An 18,610-nucleotide genomic window follows, 5' to 3' on the forward strand; every position below is an offset into this window, starting at 1 on the left:
CCCTGCGGGCAACTCCAGGCTTTGCAGGGCTTGGGGAGGACCTTTACAGCCATGTTTCCCAAGGTTAAGTCTCCCAGTTGTCAGCATTTTTAAGAACACATCCCTGATCACGTGACCCAGAGACAGTTTAGGCAAAAGGTCCCCGACCCAGCCTCCCTGCAGTGGGCCTCCCAGTGCAGCCCCCAAGTTGCCCTGAGGTGATGCCCGCCCGCCCCTTGCCCTTGATGCCCAGGGAGAGGGGCCCCGCCCCACATCCCTCAAAGCCTGGTCCTCTGTTGGGCCTCATACTGTCAGCGGGACTGCCAGCCTCCCCAGCCTACAGGCTTGGGGGGACCTCCTCCACCCTGCACCTCTCCCCACCACCCACAGGCCCCTCCCAGGCCCTCCGTGGGCGTGCCAGCGAAACGGGGGCCCCAACAGCTGAAATCAAAGCCGCCAGGGCCCTCCCCAGCACTCCGCACCCCTGCCTAGCTCGCGCACCTCCGCCTTTGTCACAATGTTTTTCAATCCAGTGAAGCAAACTGTCCAATTAGAGCCGGGGCCTCCGGCTTCCATCTTTGCCGACGTTTAATTAACATGCTCCTCTTGGCAGCTGCTGACAAGTTCCAGAAACAGGTTGTAAAGGGTTTTTGTCTTTACCCAGCATGGAAAATGAGGGGTGTTACATCGCGGGAACATGAATAGGTTGCATTTCAGCTCCCTCCTCCCCTCCCCCCCCTCCTCCTCCTCCTCCTCCCCTCCTCCTCCTCCTCCTCCTCCTCCTCCTCCTCCTCCTCCATCTCCCTCCCTGGCAAGGGGAGTGAAGGCCTGAGTGTATATGTGTGAATTGTGAGGGGGGCGGGGAGGGAGGGTTTGGAGGCAGGAGAGACCCTCTCTCCTCCCTTTCCCCTCACCCCTTCTCTGGAGTCTTTTCTCCACAAAGGATCTGGATTCTGCTTCTTATTCCCCAGCTGGCACATTTTTGTGTCACCTGATTTTAGCCAAACCCAACCCCACTATGTTGATTCCCATGCCTGGGTCTCTGCCCATGCTGTCTTTGTGCCATCTCTCTGGTAAACTCCTATTCAGCCTCCAAAACCCTACTCAGGTGACCCACTCTGAGAAGCGACCTGGGCATTGAAGGCCTGCCAGAGTTCAGGGTGGATATTGGGTGTCAGGTCTGTTCTCCAGCTAGACTATGAGTGCCCTGAGGGCAGGCACTGCTCGAGTATGTTGTTCTGCCCAGGGTGGTGGCAGCCTCATTAAGTGATGGCAGATCTAAACTGATGAAGCCTTCCCCTACTATGGAGGGAGAGCAGGGCTGGCTTGGCAGGGAAAAAGGACAGAAGCGTTGGAGGGAGGGGTTTGGCCCAAAAGAGCCCTCCCTTCCTACACCCCTCCCCCAGTGCCCTTGAAGCTAACCGGTCACATGGGTGGGGGGCACAAAAGGCAAGACAGCCCCACAATGGGCGAGCTTCTGGGATGGTTGATGTGAAGTAACGGGCCCAGGGGGAAGACCCCAGCCCAAAAGCTGAGCCCTGTCAGGGGGCCCCCGGTGGAGGCAGGTTCCAGCACCCCAAATTCTTCCTCTGCAGCCTGAGATGATTTGCCTTGCAGTGTGAGTGGCAGCCTGGGGTAGGAGGTCTGGACTGGGGCAGCAGCCCCGGTCTCTTGGGTCCTTTTCTTCCTCTAACTGGTCCTATTGGAGTATTCACACCCATTCTACAAAGAATACCAAGAATGTTTATTCATGGAAGGTGCCATCTCTGTACAGCACAGAGAGGTCTAGGGGACCCAGGGGACATAGGATGTGTAGGCTGAGAGCCAGGCAGGGAGTAGAAGAGCCCAGCCGTTGGCTGGCAGCCCAGTTGTCTCCTAGGGGGGCTTGGGTCCACCCCCAGGCCCGAGCCCCACTCCTGCCTGCTTTTCTCAGGATGTGGCCACCAAGACCCCTGGTGGCAGGCCTCCAGCAGCCAGAACTGGCTTAGATGCCCCACCCCCTTTGTCTACAACTCCTCCGTCTCCATTCTCAGGCAGGCCCCCTGGGATGAAGGGGAAAGGAGGGGTGGAGGCAGCCTGGGCCAGGCCAGCAGGCGGGGCGCTGCTCCCCTCGTGTACCCAGCTTGCTCAGCACCGGCTTCTGGAGCACTGGGACAGGCTGCAGAGCCTGCAGGGAGAGAGCCAAGAGCAGGGACTCCCATCAGGCCCTGCTGCAGCTGCCTGGGTACCTCTTCTTTTTCTGGACAGGGTGAGCCCTAAAAACAACTGCTCGCAGCCTCACTTTTCTCTTTCCTTAAATGCCGATGTCCTCTCCTGCCACGTCACTCAGCTTTTGGCCCCAGACACAGCTCTTTCCAAGCTCTGGCCTCCAGAAGGTCCAAGAATGCTAATGACCAGGAAAGACCCCAGTTCCTCCCTAGGCCAGCTGTGTGACCTTGGTTAAGAGCCTGAACCTCTCTGAGCCTTAACTCCCTCATCTAGTACAGAGAGGCAAGTAATTGTATCTGTCTTGTAGGGCTCTTTGGAGGGCTAGATGCATAAAGCACGAGAAAGGGCTTCCAGAGGGGCAAGGAAATGTTAGCTGATAGACAGAAGGAAGGAGAGAGAAAAGGAAGGAAGGAAGAAGGGCTCTTGCATGAGTTGATCAATTAATTGACTGCAGCCCGCCCTGTCATCTGCACTTTTATGAATGAGACTCAGTCTCTGGGGAGAAGAGGTCCTCAGAGTCACTCAGTCCATGAGCAGCAAAGCCAGGTCACCTCCCATGTGTCCCTTCCCGGCAAGAGCACCTTGCACATAGCCCTGGGTCTGTCCAGGATGCAAGCTGTCTGACTGAGTGCCCCTCCCACAACCCCAGCGCGCCCACTCCACTCAGGAGCGGGGGAAGCTCACAATCTCACTTCTCGATGCTTTCTTTTTGTCCCTTTGCTGGTGGCCTCTGAGTCCCAGAGCTGGGCCCCCACTGGGAGAACGTGCTGGTCATCCCCCACTGACAAGCCACGTCCATACTCACCTGCTTCACACCTGCCCTGGGAGCTTAAGGTTCGGATGGCTTGAGGGTAGGGTCCTCCGGATGGGAGACCTCATTCTTCTCATCCTCGGGCACCTGCAGAGAGAGGAGGCAGCTCCGTGGGCCCTGCCCGAGGCAGGGCTGATGTCCCTGGTGGAACTAGAACAGCCTGGGCAAGTCAGGAGCAACAAATGGTGTGTGGCGGGCGCCACCTCGTGGTCACCGTGAAGATTGCACGCCGAGAAGCGATGTACATAGCGTATGGTGCCCCAACGTCGCTTTAGCCACTGTCCAGGGTGCTGGGGCACAAGACAGAGTCCTTGCCCCACTAGAGCAATGGGAAGGCATTCAAGTGAAAGGCACAGTGACACTAAGAGTTGCACACAAGAGTCTGATAATCCAGCCTGGGGGACTTCCGGTTGTGCTGAATGCATTTTTTGAAAGGTGAATATTAAGTAGTGTGTCAGGTGAGAGGCAGCACGGCAAACTCGACGTCAGACCAGGAAGGAGACGGGGGACCTGTACGGGGGACGGACGGGACGGCCTGAGGGTGGCTCACTTCCTCTGGCACAGAATTATATTACTCAAAACAGATCGCTGCTGAAGGGTATACAGCAGAGAGGTGTGAACTTAGAATAAATTATAAAGATCAAAACAGAATCAAGAGTGAACGTCTACGTATGGGAATTGACAGCATTTTTAAAGTTTATTTCATTAGCATTAAATCCACACAGTTTCTAATTGTGTCTAAAATAGTTTAAGTTCAGACTTTAAATATAGAATGAAAAGTAATTATGCTGCTAAAAAAGAAAGTTTATTAAGAATGTAATAACACAGTACACTTCTTACGATAGAGAGAGAAAGAGAATGGGGCAGGATACCAAACTGGGTGTATAATAACATCTCAGCTGTGTAAGAAAAATCTATGCAGAATTTTAAAAAAAAGACTGGAAGGAAATATACCAAAAATACTAACAGTCCTTGAATTAGGGTGATGGGATTTCTTTCTGTTTTTCTCTATTTCCAGCCTTTCTTTAATGAGCTTCTATTCATTTTATAATTTAAAAATCATTTTAAGAGAATGATTTTTTAAAAGGGTGATTTAAAGACTCAGTTATGTACACAAAACTGGTTTATAGTGGATATTAGTTAGAATTACCCTGAAAATTTCTGGTATGCTTTTAAAAATACAAAGCCAAATGAAAAGGCAGCCCCCTCAGTGCAGGGGCCACAGACGCAGGTTAGGTCCTCATCCTCGTCATGGGGGGAAGTGAAAGAGGCAAGAAGGACCATATGTCATCCTCCATCATCTTACATGGGTAAACACCTCCAATAATAATTGGAGGAAAGGCCTGCCTGAAATTGGGGAGGAAGGTCTGCCTGAAGTCACAGAAAGCCCAAATTGTGTTTAAAGACATTCCACGACTTTCAGCTTCTAGAACCATGTTCTTCAAGTTGGATTTTTATACAGGCACCCACAGCCCCCCTAACCTAGAGATGAAATTGGAACCTCCTCCAATCGAGGCAGCTCGGTTCTGGGCAGGGGGTCGAGGGTCTGCTTTGCAGGCAGACATGCTCCCGCTGAGTTTTGGAATCAGCAAGTGGGGGGGGGGGGACAGGTTTCCAGGCAATACAGCTGGGGAGCACAGCAGACCACACTTTGGGAATTACTACTCTAGAATAAAGCCTTCAACCCCCGGCCCCCAGGAGATACAGCCTCAGCCTCTTGAATAAAGGAGCCGGATAATGCAGGCTCTGTCCCCACCCTCAGCTTCTGGCTCCTCAGGCGTCAGCTCAGATGACGTGTGCAGGGGGAGGAGAGGGGATCCAGCCAGCCTTGGGCAGGAGGTAGCGGGGAACAAGGCAAGAGAACTCACCTCCCAGTAGATTGTATCATCAAAGCAATTCTCGTCGGCAGGTTGTCCCCAGATTGGTAATTTCAAAATGATCCCTAAAGAAAGTTGGAGGTCCTAAGAGGTCAGGATTCCTGTGGGATGCTGGCTGACCTCTGGTATACGTTCTTGAGGCCCCCTCCCACAGAGCCCCATAGCGGCCCCACCTTCTCTGGCCCAGCCATCCCCACTTACCCACAATGATGCCGCCCACCAGAGCCATGGCCAGGGACACAAAGATGCCGGCGGCCTGGAAACTGCCCTGCATGCTTGCGGACCAGTTAGCATCGCCAAGTTCAAAGTCAAAGGCGTGAGCAAGCCTGAGGTGGAGAGAGCAGGCAAGTCAGGGCCCCAGAGAGGCCAAGCAACCACTTGCTGCCACCCCACAAATGTGAGCAGGCACCACAGCGCAACAAACCCTGGGCCTCAGCCTTCCCATTTGCAAAATGGGGGCATGGGACAGATCAGATGGTGTCAGACTCTTGTGGAAGGACAGAGGTTGGGGACAGAGGCCCATGACACAGTGGTCCAGATTGGGGAAGGACCCGGATAGAGACACAATCTTGGACCCCAGGGGAGCAGCAGGCAGGAGGAACAGAGGAGAGAGGGAGCTCCACCTCCCCTGCACCTCCAAGATGCTTACCCTTCCTGTCCGTAAGTGTACACATTGGCGCAGGCCGCCGTCACAGCTCCCACAATGCCACCTATGATACCGGGAATGCCGTGCAGGTTGTGGATGCCGCAGGTATCCTGGATCCGTAGGCGGGACTCCAGGAATGGCTGGAGAGGGGAGATGGGTGCTGCTCAGGCCAGCGGCTGTGGCAAGGATGTGGGGAGCCAGGATTCTGGAGGTCCCCAATACAAGGAGACCCAGGATTCTCCAGCCCCCTGCCTCCACCTTAGAGGCCCCCCCACAGTCAGGAATACAGAGACCCCAGCATGCTGCAGCCCCCAGCCCCTCGCCTGGGGCCCTCACCGTCAGGTACACAAAACCCAGGGTGGAGACGATGCCGCAGATGAAACCGACGATGAGGGAGCCATAAGGCATGAGCATCATCTCGGCGGCTGTGCCCACGGCCACCCCTCCTGCCAGCGTGGCGTTCTGGATGTGCACCTGGGCAGGACGGGCAGAGCGGGCAGGAAGTCAGTCCTCCCCCAGAGCACGGCCTGGAGGAGCTGATGCAGAGGCCCCGCTGCCCCGCTGTGTGTGGGCACCCATCTGGCCCTGGAGCCCCGGATGGCCCAGAGGGCTGCAGCCTGGCCAGGTGGACAGCCACCCCTGTGTTCTCTGCATGTGTGCCACCCCCGCCAGCACTCCGGTGCACAGGTCATTGTATGTGTGTCCATGCTGGTGAGTCCTGTCAGCATGTCGGCTCGTTCCCTGTATATCTGGGTACCACGCATACCTGTGTGGTCAGGTTCACGTGTCTGATGTTCTCTATGTGCAGGTGTGCTGAGATCAGGCACCTGTAGGGCCCGTGCACATACCCACCATCTCATGTCAGAGTCCGGGGCCTCCAGTGGCGCCGCAGATTCTCTGAGGGCCCCGCTGTGGCAGGTACCGCGCTGCCGGCTTGTGGAGATGACTTTTGTCCACCTGCACGTTATTTCTATCCACCTCCTCTGAGTGTGTGTAATGGGCAGGTGCAGGCAGGTGTAAGACTGAGGGCCAGTGTCTGGAGGCCCAGAAGCCTGGCAGAGGGCAGGTGTGATGGGGTGCCCAGCCCGGAACAGCCGCCAACACCCCAGGCTGTGGGGAGGAGCACGACGGGGGAGCCAGCTCACCCAGACCCACCGGCATAACCGAATGTCCGAGTCTGGTTCTGCTGAAAACCGGCTACGCAATCTGGACGAGCCGTGTCTCCCTGAGGCTCAGTTTCATCTGCGGGTGGGTGTGATGACCCCATCACACTCCCAGAGTGTTGGCGGCCCCGGTGGTCATCGCTGCACCTCTCCCCAGGGCCCCCTGCTGCCCCTCCCCCCATGCTCACCATGTCCAGCTTGCCCTTCTTGTGCAGGGCGCTGGACAGCGCCACCGCGGTGAGCACACAGGCTGCCAAGGAGCAGTAGGTGTTGATGGCAGCTCGGTGCTGGGCATCTCCGTGATTGGACACAGCTGAGTTGAAGCTGGGCCAGTACATCCACAGGAAGAGGGTGCCTGGCCAGACCAAACAGGGCCAGAGGGCGCGGGGGAAGAGGCGTTAGAGGGGCCCAACAGAGCTCAGGCAGATGTCCTGTCCTCAAGCGCCACAGATGGCAAAGGAGTCCCGTGCCCCAGCTGTTTCCCACCCCTGTGGCTTTGCTTATGCTGGGGGTTGCTCCTAGAAGGCCCTCCCCGCCTTTCTCTCTACCCAACTCCCACTTAGCCCTCCACTGTACTCCAGGGAGCCTGCTCTGACCCCATAACAGGGCCAGCTAAATGCCTCCCTGCTCTCACAGCACGAGGGAGAATCTCTCCTCACTGTGGGGAGATTATCTGTTGGCCCTGTCACCTCTTCCACTGCACTGTGAGGAGCTAAGGGCTGGACTCTAAGAGACCAGAGTAGTTGTTTGACGTGTGTTCTCTGGAATGAATGGACGCAGGAAGAGTAACGCGTACCCTGCCCCAGCCCCGGGATGGGTACCCCTATGTCTGCCCTGGGGCATCCTGGGGAACACACAGGGTGACTGACCAACTTCTTCCAGCCCCACGGGGAGACGGGACAGCATCTGTGACCCTGGAAGGGTCTGTGGGCAGCCTCCCTCTGCCCTTACGCCAAGGGGAACTGGCAGCCCCCCAGCAGACCACGTGGGGGTCATGAACCTCATGATGACCGTCACCCATCATGGTGGCCGTCAGTCACTGTGGCAGCTCTCACCGATCATGGCAAAGAGGTCCGAGTGGTACACAGCACTCTGCCTCTCCTTGCTCTGGTACAGGTTGGGCCGGTAGAGGATCCAGGTTACTGTGAGTCCAAAGTAGGCACCGAATGTGTGGATGGTCATGGAGCCCCCTGCGTCCTTCACCTTGGGTACAAGGGGCCTGTCAAACTCTGGCACCTCTCCCTCCCTCCTCACAACACCTCCCACACACACATGGAGGTCCAGCTGTCTCTGATTGTATGAGCGATGGGATGGTGCCCCCCCACAGACCGATCAATTGGGAAGGGGAGAAAGTGGGGATCCCTTAAACCATCAAAATGCCAGGGCACCCTCACCCAACAGGTGGGGTTGTGCTCGGATGGGGAAACCCAGGCTTGGGAGGAACTTGCTCAGTTACACAGCTGGAAGAGGAGAGGCAGAGCTAGAACCCATGGGAGCCGCCATCGAGTTTGTCTCCCACAAACCTCCACCTTATCTTAATTCCCGGGAGCTCTCCCCTTCCCTCTGGGTCTCCCCTCTCCATGTTTCCTTCCACACAAGCGCTCCTGGCCCCACACCACCCACCCAGACTGCCAGACACCTCCCTGTGTCTGTCTCACTCCCTGCCCTCCAGTTTCCCAGCTGACTTACCCCCACCCCCCACACCCCACCCTCCTTTCCTGTCCCCAAAGTCAGAGCAGGCAGATGGTCCCTTCCCAGTCTGTCCCTCCTGGGCCTGCTACCCTACCCAGTTCTGGGCCTCTGGACTGCTTTAGGGCACAAGTTCCTCATTTACAAAGTGGGGACAATCGCAGTGACCTGGCAGGATTATCTCGAGGATTAGAGTACAAAGTACCTGGCACTCAACAGGTGCTTGGTTGATTTCACCTTCCTCCCCCTGGCCCCCCTATGTACCCTCTCTTCACCCGCTTCCTCCTTGCACTCAGCACTAATCTCGGAAGGAATTCCAATCAGAATCACAGACCAGCTCCTTCACTGTAGATGGGGAAACCCAGCCAGAGCGGTCAATGTGTCGTTCAAGGTCATACAGCTAGTTGTTGACACAGCTGGTGGGTGCCTCTACTAGCTGTGTGACCTCAGGTGAGCCCCTTAACCTCTCTGAGTCCCAGCTTTCTCATCTGTAAAACAGGGGTAATAATTGTGCCTGTCTCAGAGGTAACCCATGTGAAGCATGTCCAAGAAATGTCATTGCTCCCACCTTAGAGGTGAGCACACTGAGATCCAGAAGGTTAAGTTGAACTGACCCAGCTGGCAGGTCTCCCCAGCCCTCTCTTTCTCTACCCAGCGCTGTTCCCCCAGGCGTCCCCACCCCCTTTGTGTCCATTCTGATCGCTGCTCACCTTTAGCAGGCTGAGGAGGATGAATTCATTCACTGAGAAGAGGGTCACTTGGAAGAGCGTCATGATGAGCAGCTGCAGAGGGCTGACTTTGCCCAGAAGGGCCCCAAAGGCCACACAGACAGAACCCACACAGAAGTCCGCGTTGATGAGGCTGGGGAGACAGATGGGGAGGGGAGGGTCCATGGGATGCGGTCTCTCAGGGCAATTCTGAGGCGCCAGGATGGAGGGTGCAGGCCCAGCCCCTGGAGAGTAGACACAGGTGTCTCTGCAGCCTGGCTTAGCGGGAGGGAGACCCTCGTTCGGCGTGTGAAACGGACACCCTTAGGACGCCTATCCTGGAGACGCGCCCATCAGGAAGCAGCGTGCGTGTGTGTGTGTGTGTGTGTGTGTGTGTGTGCGCGTGCGCGCGCGCGGGCTGCATATGTCCACCATCTGTGTACCCAGGTTGGAGCCGGCTCACAACCCCAGGACCCCATCCCCTGGCTGCCCCCTCATCCCCGCCCCGCCCCCTCATTCCTCCGCCCCGCCCCTCAGCCACGCCCCGCCCTCGCATTCCTCAGCCACGCCCCTTCAGCCACGCCCCTCAGCCCCCGCCACGCCCCGGCCACGCCCCGCTCACTTCTCCACGCCCACGAAAATGTAGCCGTCGTGGTAGGAGTGCAGCCAGCCCTGCATGAGCAGCGCCCACTGGATGCCGAAGGCCGCCAGCAGGAAGTTGAAGCCCACGGAGCTGTAGCCGTAGCGCTGCAGGAAGGTCATGAGGAAGCCGAAGCCCACAAAGATCATCACGTGCACATCTTGGAAACCTGCGGAGAGAGCGGAGAGCGCAGCCGGGGAGACGGCTGCTCTCCTGTCCGACCTCCCGGGTGGGGATGGGAGGCTGGGCCTTTGCGGTTGGCGCCGGCTGTGGCCACCACTCAGGCTCTGGGGTCTAGAACCCAGAGCTTCTGCCGCCCGCCCCCTCAGCCCCATTCCTTTCCTGTGGAGAAAAGGCTCCCCTGGGCCAGGGGTCCCTTGGCGAACCGAGCCGCCAGTCGGTCACCCTATGGAGGAATGAGGAGTGTCTTCACAGGCCACCCCACCCCCAGCAAGTGCACCTCCCAGCGTCACTGAGTCCTGAATATGGACCCAGTTCCTCCATCTGCTGCACTGGACGTCGCTGGGTCTCAGCGCCTTCTGTCTCGCGTTCTTACCAGGGCTACAGACGAACGCCGTTGTGTGTCTAGAGCACCTCACAGTGCTCCAGCTGCCCAAGTGTCCTTAGTGATTGTCACTTCCTTATCGGTAACTAGGCGTCGTCTAATTGTGAGTCCTGCCCCAACTCTTCTACCAACTCACAGTGTGGCCTCAACCAGCCGCTCCCTCTCTCTGAGTCTCAGTTCTCTCAGTGATGAAAGTAAAGGGCGGGATTCGAGGGATCGGAACTGCCCTCCCAGCGCTGACCGTTGTATGGTTCTGCATTCCCAGAAAGTAACAGAAGGGAAGAGCTTCGAGAAGCAGAGACAGTTACAAAAGTCTCAGAAACGAAGAGGAAGGAACCGTGCGCATCCCACGACACAGGGGTCAGATTGGAGGGTTCCCAGGGGCCAAATCTGGGACCATTTGAGCACCAAAATGATTATGTACTGCAATGAATTAAAACCATGAATGGTAGAAACACAGACTAGGTAAATACATAAATGAGCTGCAGGGACAGCTCGTGCGTAACGCAAAATGCCGAAGGCCTGACTGTCAAATGTGGAATGAATGCTGAAGTTGGAAAATCGTACTTTTAATCGTCAAGGTTCCATCCCTAGATGCTAAACCCAGGGACACATTCCGATGAAAAGCAGGACATTTGTGTTGCCTGCAAGAGTCGCCATGTTGAAGGCAAGTTGCAAGGGAGGAAAGCAATACCCCAGTCATTACACAGTGGAGAAGCTGGACAACATCTTGACTGGGTAATCAAAATGAATGTCACCAGTGAGGGACAGGTGGACACCGTGCACCATCAGGTGAGAAACTCTGAAGAGGACATTTCCTCTATGGCATTCCCACTGAGAATGCATAATCCCGTTCTAATTCTGAGGGAACATCAAACACAGAATGAGTAACATGCGAGTAGAGAGGGGTGAAAAACGTCCATGTCAGAAAAGACAGAGAAAGACTGTGGAAACGTTCCAGGTAAAAAGAGGTGAAGGGGACGTGCCAACTAAATTCAGTACCTAACTCTAGCTGGGCTCCTGGATTTGGCTGGGTGAGTGGGAGGGGTGCAATTAATTATAAAGGTTGTTATTGGCAAAATTCAGTAGAATCAGACTAAGATATGGTCCAATATAAATTTATGAGATTCATTAGTGTGGTTTTGGAAGAGAATACCTCTGTTCTTAGGAAAAACACTGGAGTAATTAAGGCTTCATGGCCACATGTATCTCACTGCCCCCCAAATGATTTAGAGGGGGAAAAAGTGTGTGTACGTGTTTGTGACTACGTGTAGGGCAGAAGATGGAACAAATAGCTGTATCGGAGTTAAAAAGTATATAGTATTCTTTGTGCTGTTTTTTGTTTTCACAACTTTTTGTAAATTTTTTAATTTTTCCCAAATGAAAAGTTAAACAAGAGGGGTGAGGGGATTGCAGGCCGTGGCCCCACCCGCCTGCCTGTGCATTCTCACTTCTGCCTCCCCTCCCTCCTGGGCTCCAGTGGCTCTACCTTCTTTTGTGTTCCTCACTCCCGCTCCAGCATCTTTGCCTGGTGACCCTCCGCCTGGGTGATGTTCTCCCAGAATGACCAACAACTGCCCTTCCTGCAGGTCTCAGCAAAATGTCACCACCTGGTCCCAGAGGCCTTCCTGACCAACCCCGTTTCCAGTTGTTTCCCTCCCTCACCCTTCTTCTTTCTTCTCTAGTTCTTGTTACAGTTTGCACTTGGGTTTCTTTTTATGGCCCCCTAGACTCTGAAACTCCAAGGAGGCACGGCCATGCCTGCTTTGTTCACACTGCGGTTCCCAGCCCCGATGGGCCTGCCTAGGTAGACTCTCAATGAATATCCATGAATGAACAAATGAATGTTTGTGGTGGTTCTCTCAGCAGCTCCCAGATGGAATTTCACGGTCAGGTAAGGCAGCAGGTCCCTCCCTAGTCCAACACCTGCTGCCCATAGGGTGACGAGGCCCTGGTGCCCACTGCAGCCTGGCCAAGGTGAGGCAGCCATGCTTCTGTGCAGCTGCCCTGACCTTGCCTGCACGGATGGGCTTCTGCCCTTCTCTGTCTCCCCTGTAGGCGTCCAGGAGGCCCCCACGGGGGACGAGGCTTATGGAGACTGGCACAGTGCAGAGTAGGGGTGGGGGGCGGGGCAGGAGGAACAAGCTGGATGCAGGAGGTCCCGGGGGCTTGCTGTCCCCACCCCCGACCCTGCAGTGTGGTGCTCTGAGCTCTGAGCTTCTGCCTGGAGGAGTGAGTTTACACAAACAGCCGCTCGGCTCCATGTCACAATGTGTGCCGCTGATTTTGCGTCTTATCGAGTTTCGTGGTGTATCACATCTCCAACTGTTGTGGGGGAAATTGAGCGCATGTATGTGAAGCAGCATTCATGCTATTATGGTTATTCTTGGGAAGAACTGATGGGTGACAGACTGGCAGAGAGGTGTGAAAGGGAGGGAGGTGACACGTTCAGACTACAATTCCAGAAGTAGGGAGGGGAGGTGGCAGGATGGCAGGGCTGCTGATCAACATGGGGACGTGGGAAGAGGTGGCTGGGTCTAGTGTGGCCCTGGGGGTTTGAGGTCACCACAGGGTTGGAGATGGTGGCAGGGGTGGGTCAGGCGGCCATGGGGGGGTGGAGGCGAGCTGCCGGTTGGCGCTGGGGTCTGAGACCCGGCAGGCCTGCAAATAGAGCTGTGAGTAGGAATGTGAAGTGATGAGGGGGAGACGGGAGCGCAGAACTGGCTAGCCTGGAAGCTCGTGGGGTGGATGGGGGGCGGGGGAGCTGGCAGAGAGGTAGGAGGTACCCCGGGAAAAGGCAGCCTCACAGAAGGTGGGGGCCTTTCAAGGAGAGGGCTGTCAGCTGTCTGGTGACAGAGGGCCCATTGGGGCAGGGGTGGAGCTGAAGCGGACTGGGGGTACCCTGCTGGGGAGGTGTTTGCAGTTTCAGGGTGGTAGTTTGCAGTTTCTTTGTTCTCCGGTGGCGATGGCCTAAGAGCAGGAGCCCTCCCCTTCCTAGCCTGTCCCGCTCCTGCCAGTTCCCTGTCCTCTCTGCCTCTATGGCTGCCCTGGCCTCTCTGTCACCTTCTCTGGGACTGTCTCTTCCCGCCTCCCCCCCACTCACACATACCTTGGGCACCTCCCTGACTCACTCTCTGGTTCCCTTTCTCTTTATCTCCCAAACGAGTCCTAATTTAGAACCAAAATGTACCAGTTTATTAATTTATATTCCATAAAGTCTGGTGCTAGTACCTAAAGTGCTTTTAATAGGAATGGTTTGAAGGTCCAGACTGTATGGCCGTCAGCCAGGACGTCACCTCTCTGACCTGCAGTCTGTACCTGTACAATTGGGGGGTGGGCAGTGACAGTGCTCAGGGCGTGCTCACCTGGGGGAGGTGTGTGCTGCACCTTTAGTGAGGTAATCCAATGTGGCACAGACCTGGCTCTTTAGCAATTGCTTAATCGTAGTAGCTCCCATTTCTTTTTCTCTTTGAAGACTGACCGGCTTTGCATTGGGTTGGCACCTTACTGAGGGTCAGTGGGCGTTGCTGAGACACCTCTCCCCTGAGCCTTTCTTCCCCAGCCTGGCGTGACTGAAGCAACCCAGCCCAGAAACTAATCTCAACCGGTGATCTCTGATGGGGCAGGGCGGCCCGCTGGCTGCCATTCCTGAGAACTGCCACAAGAGGGCACCAGTACACAGCTACTCTCACTCCCCTTCTCCACCGCTTTCTAGCTCACGGTTCCCTCCCAGGATGAGTCCCCAATGCAGTCGCTTAGTCTCTGAAATCTGAGGACAAAGTTTCCTGCGCTGATGGGTCATGGCAGCTTTCTCCCTTCTGCCCTGAAGGAGCAGTGCCCTGCATTGGCCGGGGCCCTGCCTCTTCCCGTTCTCTGCGGGCCAACCCAGCCAAAACTGTTTCCTTTGAGGCCTACTGGCCGGCTGTCAATTCCCCAAGGCTCTGTGCCCACCTCTCCCACACCTCAGATCCCACCACAGACCACTCCATCGCTGCAGAATCTCCTGGGGACATCGTCCGGGGGTGGCGATGCTGTAGAGGCCCCGCAAAGCAAGGGGGCTGTGGGGGGAGGGCTTGGCTCCGTCCCTACCGTGCTACACTGAGCAGCTGAGAGCATTAGGCAAATCTCTAACCTCCGTTTCCTGTACCATAACAGGAACAAATAAATGTCATGCCCGACGGCATGCAAAAAGGACTTGTGAGTGGGGAGAGCCTAAAGGAATTGAAATGCAGTAAGAGTTGAAACTAATATTCAGGGAGATATTCCTTGGTCATACCTCTCGAGAGATGCTGAACCTCCACTTAAATATCTTGAGTGATGGAACACTCACTCCTTTATGAGGAAACTCGATACCAGCATTTACTGCCCTCTCACTTCATGGCATGAGATATGCCCTGCCAGTCACCTGCCATCCTCAATCTTCCTGGAGGTCCCGTGCATTGAATAACATTCCCACTTCATGGATGAGCATACTGAGGCTCAGAGCAGTTAGGATTTTGGCTCACTCCGTTTAGGAATGGGCCCCCGATCTCTTGAATTCCAAAGTCCAGGTTACACTGCCCTCTGCTGGTGGGAAAGCATGTCCTTCAGTCTGTACTGGACCAGGATCAGGTACATGCCTCAGCGTCGTAAAACAATCCCTCAGGGTTTGAAACTGTGGCGTCCTCTGCCCTGGTCCACATCCTGGGAAGGGTGTCCTGCTCCTCCCTCAGTCTTCCCAGGATCCCAGGCTGTGATGGATCCTCCTCTGGCCAACCTCCCACAGACACTGCCCTTGGCCACTCAGGCCCCAGGGCACCAGCCCCTGAGGAAGCTTCACGTTCAGCAGCGGTGCCCTAAGTGTAGGCCTCAGAGGGAACTGCCAGGGCAGGTCCCCAGCTGGCTCCATGCCTGCCGCCTGCCAGGGGACCATGCCCAAGCAGTCCTCAGGCCTTCCTGAGCCCCGGCCCCAGCCACCTGGAGCTGAACTCCTCTGGAAACTGAGATGCCCAGTGAGCTCCCCTAATTCCCTGGGCATGAATGAGGCTGCGCAGGAGTTGGCAGCTTGGAACCAAGAACCTGGACGGTACCACAGGGCTTGGGGCCTCACCTGGGCCAGGAGGCCACGTGTCCTCTAACTGCCAACCACAGCCACCATGACCAAATGGGCTGAAGAGGGTGGGGCAGGGGGAAAGGGGAAAGGTGAGACTAGAGAGAGGAGCGTGGTCTAGGAGTGCCTCCAATCCCCAGGACTCTTTCCCTGGCTTTCTGGTTTCCTGGCGGAGTGACCTTTGCAGGACATGTCCCCTCTCTGGCCTTAGTTTCCTGGTCTCCAAATTCAGAGTCCCGATAGCACTTTCATTATCGGCTGGTGGTGAGCATTCGAGGAGAGAATGCGTGTCTAGCTCGATTTGTTGCCCCTGCCTCCCGCTCTTGCCAAGGAATTCTGAGGCCAAGTTCTCGCCTATATTCCTCTCCTCTCTGTCACTTCCTGCTCAGATGACTGACAACTCCGCAGCACTCACAGGGGAAATGGCAGGACAAACTCAAGACCCTCCCTGATGGCTGAGGCTATCTCACCCCCTTTGCCCCCTTTTGTAACCTCTGTCCTATCCCTTTCACAAACCCTCCTCCTGGACCACACTGAGCCACTCAGCCCACCTCCCAGAGTGTTTTCTCGGTGGGCCCCTTGGCTGTCCTCCCTCCCCACTCCACTCCGTCCTATTACTTTCCAGGAAGCTGTCACACATCTCTTCTGCCCAGAGCACTTGACCCCACGGAGCCCAGGGTGTTGGGGGTACCTCTCTTCTCTCAAGGACGAGTCCCTTTGGGCCAGAGGCTCAGGCTGTTCATCTTGCTTGTCCAGAATGATCTAAGCCTTTGTTTGTTGGGACAGTCATGGTTCATGCCTGTGTCCCGCCTAATTACTGCTAGCACAGCTCTCCCACCCTTCATTCTCAAGTGTCATTTGGTTGAGGAAGTGCACGGTCATGCTATAGATAAGTGACTGTTGAGTAAATGGAGATGCAGCATGAAAGGTGAGTGGGTGTGGGGGAGGTGGGATAGGACTTGGGGAGACATGAGGTTTGCACCCCTCACTGGTGAGGTTCTGTAGCTCTGATTATAGGGTTTGGAGACCTCTCACTTCCTGGACTCATCGAGGGCCTAGCATGTCCATGGGAAGCCTTGCCCCTCATGCTGTATGAGGAGCCAGCTGTATGGCTGAGAGATAAGCAAGAGGTGGAGGGAAAGCATGGCACAGGCACAGGAGGGTCTCAAGCTTGCCTGCCTCACCATTTGCTGGGTCCCCCCACCACGGAGCATATAAAGATGGGCAATGGGGAGGGTGGATTTGGAGTCTAAATTCCAAGGCCACAGCTGTCATGATCTCTTAAAACATGGCCCTGAGTGGAGCCCAGCAGTGGCTGTGGTCTCACCACCACAGGGCACAACGTACCCCTCTTCTGTCACCTCCCTTCTTCTAGGCACCATATTTCTATTAATGTAGCCATGATTGCACTAGCTTTTTGGAAGCCACTTGATATGGTTGGCTCCCACTGAGCCTGCATTGCGCTCCCCCACCCCGACCCCCATAGTTTTTCATGCACTCTGCCATCCTGAATGTGTGCAGTTATTTACTCTGATCTAAGGAAAATGTTATCTCTGGAGGTAAAGAACCCCATTACTGAGGGTGTACAAGCATGGGGGGACCCTCCCTCCATGGTGTACATGCCTGTTGGAGACAAGCTATGGGGTCCTTTCCAAAACTAACAGCCCATGAGCCTGTGAGCACCAACCAATGATTGTCACCGGCTGCTGGTAGATGGCATGGGAACCAGAAAGCACACGGGCATGGACAGAGTCCTGGGCTGGGCATCTGGAGGCTGGGCTGACCTGAGTGATGTGGAGCCCATCCTCCCCACTCCTGAGTCCTAGGCCACCTGTCTTTTGTGCTTATAATAGGTCATCGCTCTATTATGATGTGAGGATTCCATGCCCAGCACTGTGTCCTGCCAGCCTCACCCTACCTGTAAGTGAGGTAGGTCCTGTTGTTATCCCCATTCCACAGATAAGGATGCTGATTTCAGCAAGCTTGACATTTGCATAAGGCCACCCACGTGGTGAATGGCAGAGCCGTGGTAGGTAGGAGTGAGATGTGGTCACTGCTCTTAGCCACAGCACATAACCTGGGAATTTCGGGATGCTCTTCCCACGAGAAGGTGGGTGCCATGGTCCTATACACCTCTCCCAGCAGCAGGGCTGGCAGACCAACGAGCCCTCCCTGTGGCTGTTGACATAGAGCACGGGCACAGCTAGACAAGGGAGCCAGGGTCACCCCCTGGGGGGTGACTAAGACGGCTCTCAGGTCTTTTGAGAACATCAGGTAGGGTTCTTGACAGGGAGGTTGGGGGACTCTGGTGGCACGCAGAGTGAGCTCGCCTCGGTGAGGTTTCCCTAGTACTTTTTCACGGGGGAAAAAGTACGCACCTGGCCGTTTCTCCAGCGTGGTCCCCACTGGCTGGCGAGCGCGAGTGCCTTGTGGGGCGGGGCCAGGGACGGCCTCCTCCTGTGGCTCCCGCCGTGTCCCACAGACACGTAGGCTGAGCAGGTGCGGCCAGGCAGGGCTCTGGGCCAGGTGGGAACCAGCTCGGCGGGGTGCGCCGCAGGTGGGCCTGCAGGGGGACAGGACTTACTGGGGTAGCGGTAGTAGAATTCGTTGTCAAGGTCGCTGGAGGCGGTCTCGGACCCCTTCTCCTCGATCCAGTGGGCGTCGGCATCGGGGCTGTAGCGCACGAACACACCGAAGAGGACCACCAAGGCCGCCTGCAGGAGCAGGCAGCTGAGGGGCAGCCGCCAGCGGAGGTTGGTGTTCCAGGCCATGCTGCAGGGGACGCCTGGCGGGGAGGGCTGCGGCCACCGTGGGCTCAAACGCTCGGAGCAGGCGAGACAGGCTTATAAGGGCCGGGCAGGGGCGGGGCGGCGGCAGCGTGTGGCAGAGCAGCTGACCCAGGTGCCGCCCCGCACCGTCACCCAACCGGCGAGGGAACCCGGGGCCCCCAGGCTCCCGCGTTGGGAAGAGGGACAGCAGCCAGAGCAGGAGCGGAGTGGGCAGCGCCCAGGGGCTCGGGCGCCCCGACCTGTGCGGAGCCCGGGCACAACCGTCGGCACTGCCTGGCCCCTTTTGTTCCGGTGAACGCAGAAGAAAAAGCAGGAGCATTTGCCTCCCACCGATATGAAAACGGAGGAATTCCCAGACGGCAATCGCCATCGTTATCATGAGCCCTCTTTCCGATTACAAAATTCCTACAAGGTACATGCAAATCCAGGAAAGTTTGAGAAAGGGCC

The 18,610-nt window shown here is 56.2% G+C and overlaps 1 protein-coding gene across 1 annotated transcript; it reads right to left on the bottom strand.

Annotated features, from left to right (window-relative positions):
- Positions 1-1,699: 1,699 nt before the first annotated feature.
- Positions 1,700-18,201, bottom strand: RHCG (Rh family C glycoprotein). The gene is made up of 11 exons (XM_019726753.3): positions 17,959-18,201; positions 9,703-9,889; positions 9,084-9,234; positions 7,740-7,887; positions 6,873-7,039; positions 5,858-5,995; positions 5,525-5,661; positions 5,077-5,201; positions 4,867-4,940; positions 2,993-3,085; positions 1,700-2,146 (listed from the first exon to the last, which is right to left on the bottom strand). The coding sequence occupies exons 1-10, from the start codon at positions 18,143-18,145 to the stop codon at positions 3,017-3,019; spliced, it is 1,383 nt and encodes a 460-aa protein (XP_019582312.1). The 5' UTR covers positions 18,146-18,201; the 3' UTR covers positions 1,700-2,146; positions 2,993-3,016.
- Positions 18,202-18,610: the final 409 nt, after the last annotated feature.

The sequence above is a fragment of the Rhinolophus sinicus genome, chromosome 13 (assembly GCF_057876585.1).
Source record: "Rhinolophus sinicus isolate RSI-liver-muscle chromosome 13, RSI-T2T, whole genome shotgun sequence".
Classification (NCBI taxonomy): domain Eukaryota; kingdom Metazoa; phylum Chordata; class Mammalia; order Chiroptera; family Rhinolophidae; genus Rhinolophus; species Rhinolophus sinicus.

What these genes read in the sequence shown, in the direction of transcription:
- RHCG (XM_019726753.3), bottom strand. Translation starts at nt 18,145, where the DNA reads ATGGCCTGGAACACCAACCTCCGCTGGCGGCTGCCCCTCAGCTGCCTG. An exon ending in ATTCTACTACCGCTACCCCA is followed by an intron (nt 9,890 to 17,958) that starts GTAAGTCCTGTC and finishes CTCTCTCCGCAG; the next exon opens with GTTTCCAAGATGTGCACGTG. An exon ending in TCCTCCTCAGCCTGCTAAAG is followed by an intron (nt 7,888 to 9,083) that starts GTGAGCAGCGAT and finishes CTTGTACCCAAG; the next exon opens with GTGAAGGACGCAGGGGGCTC.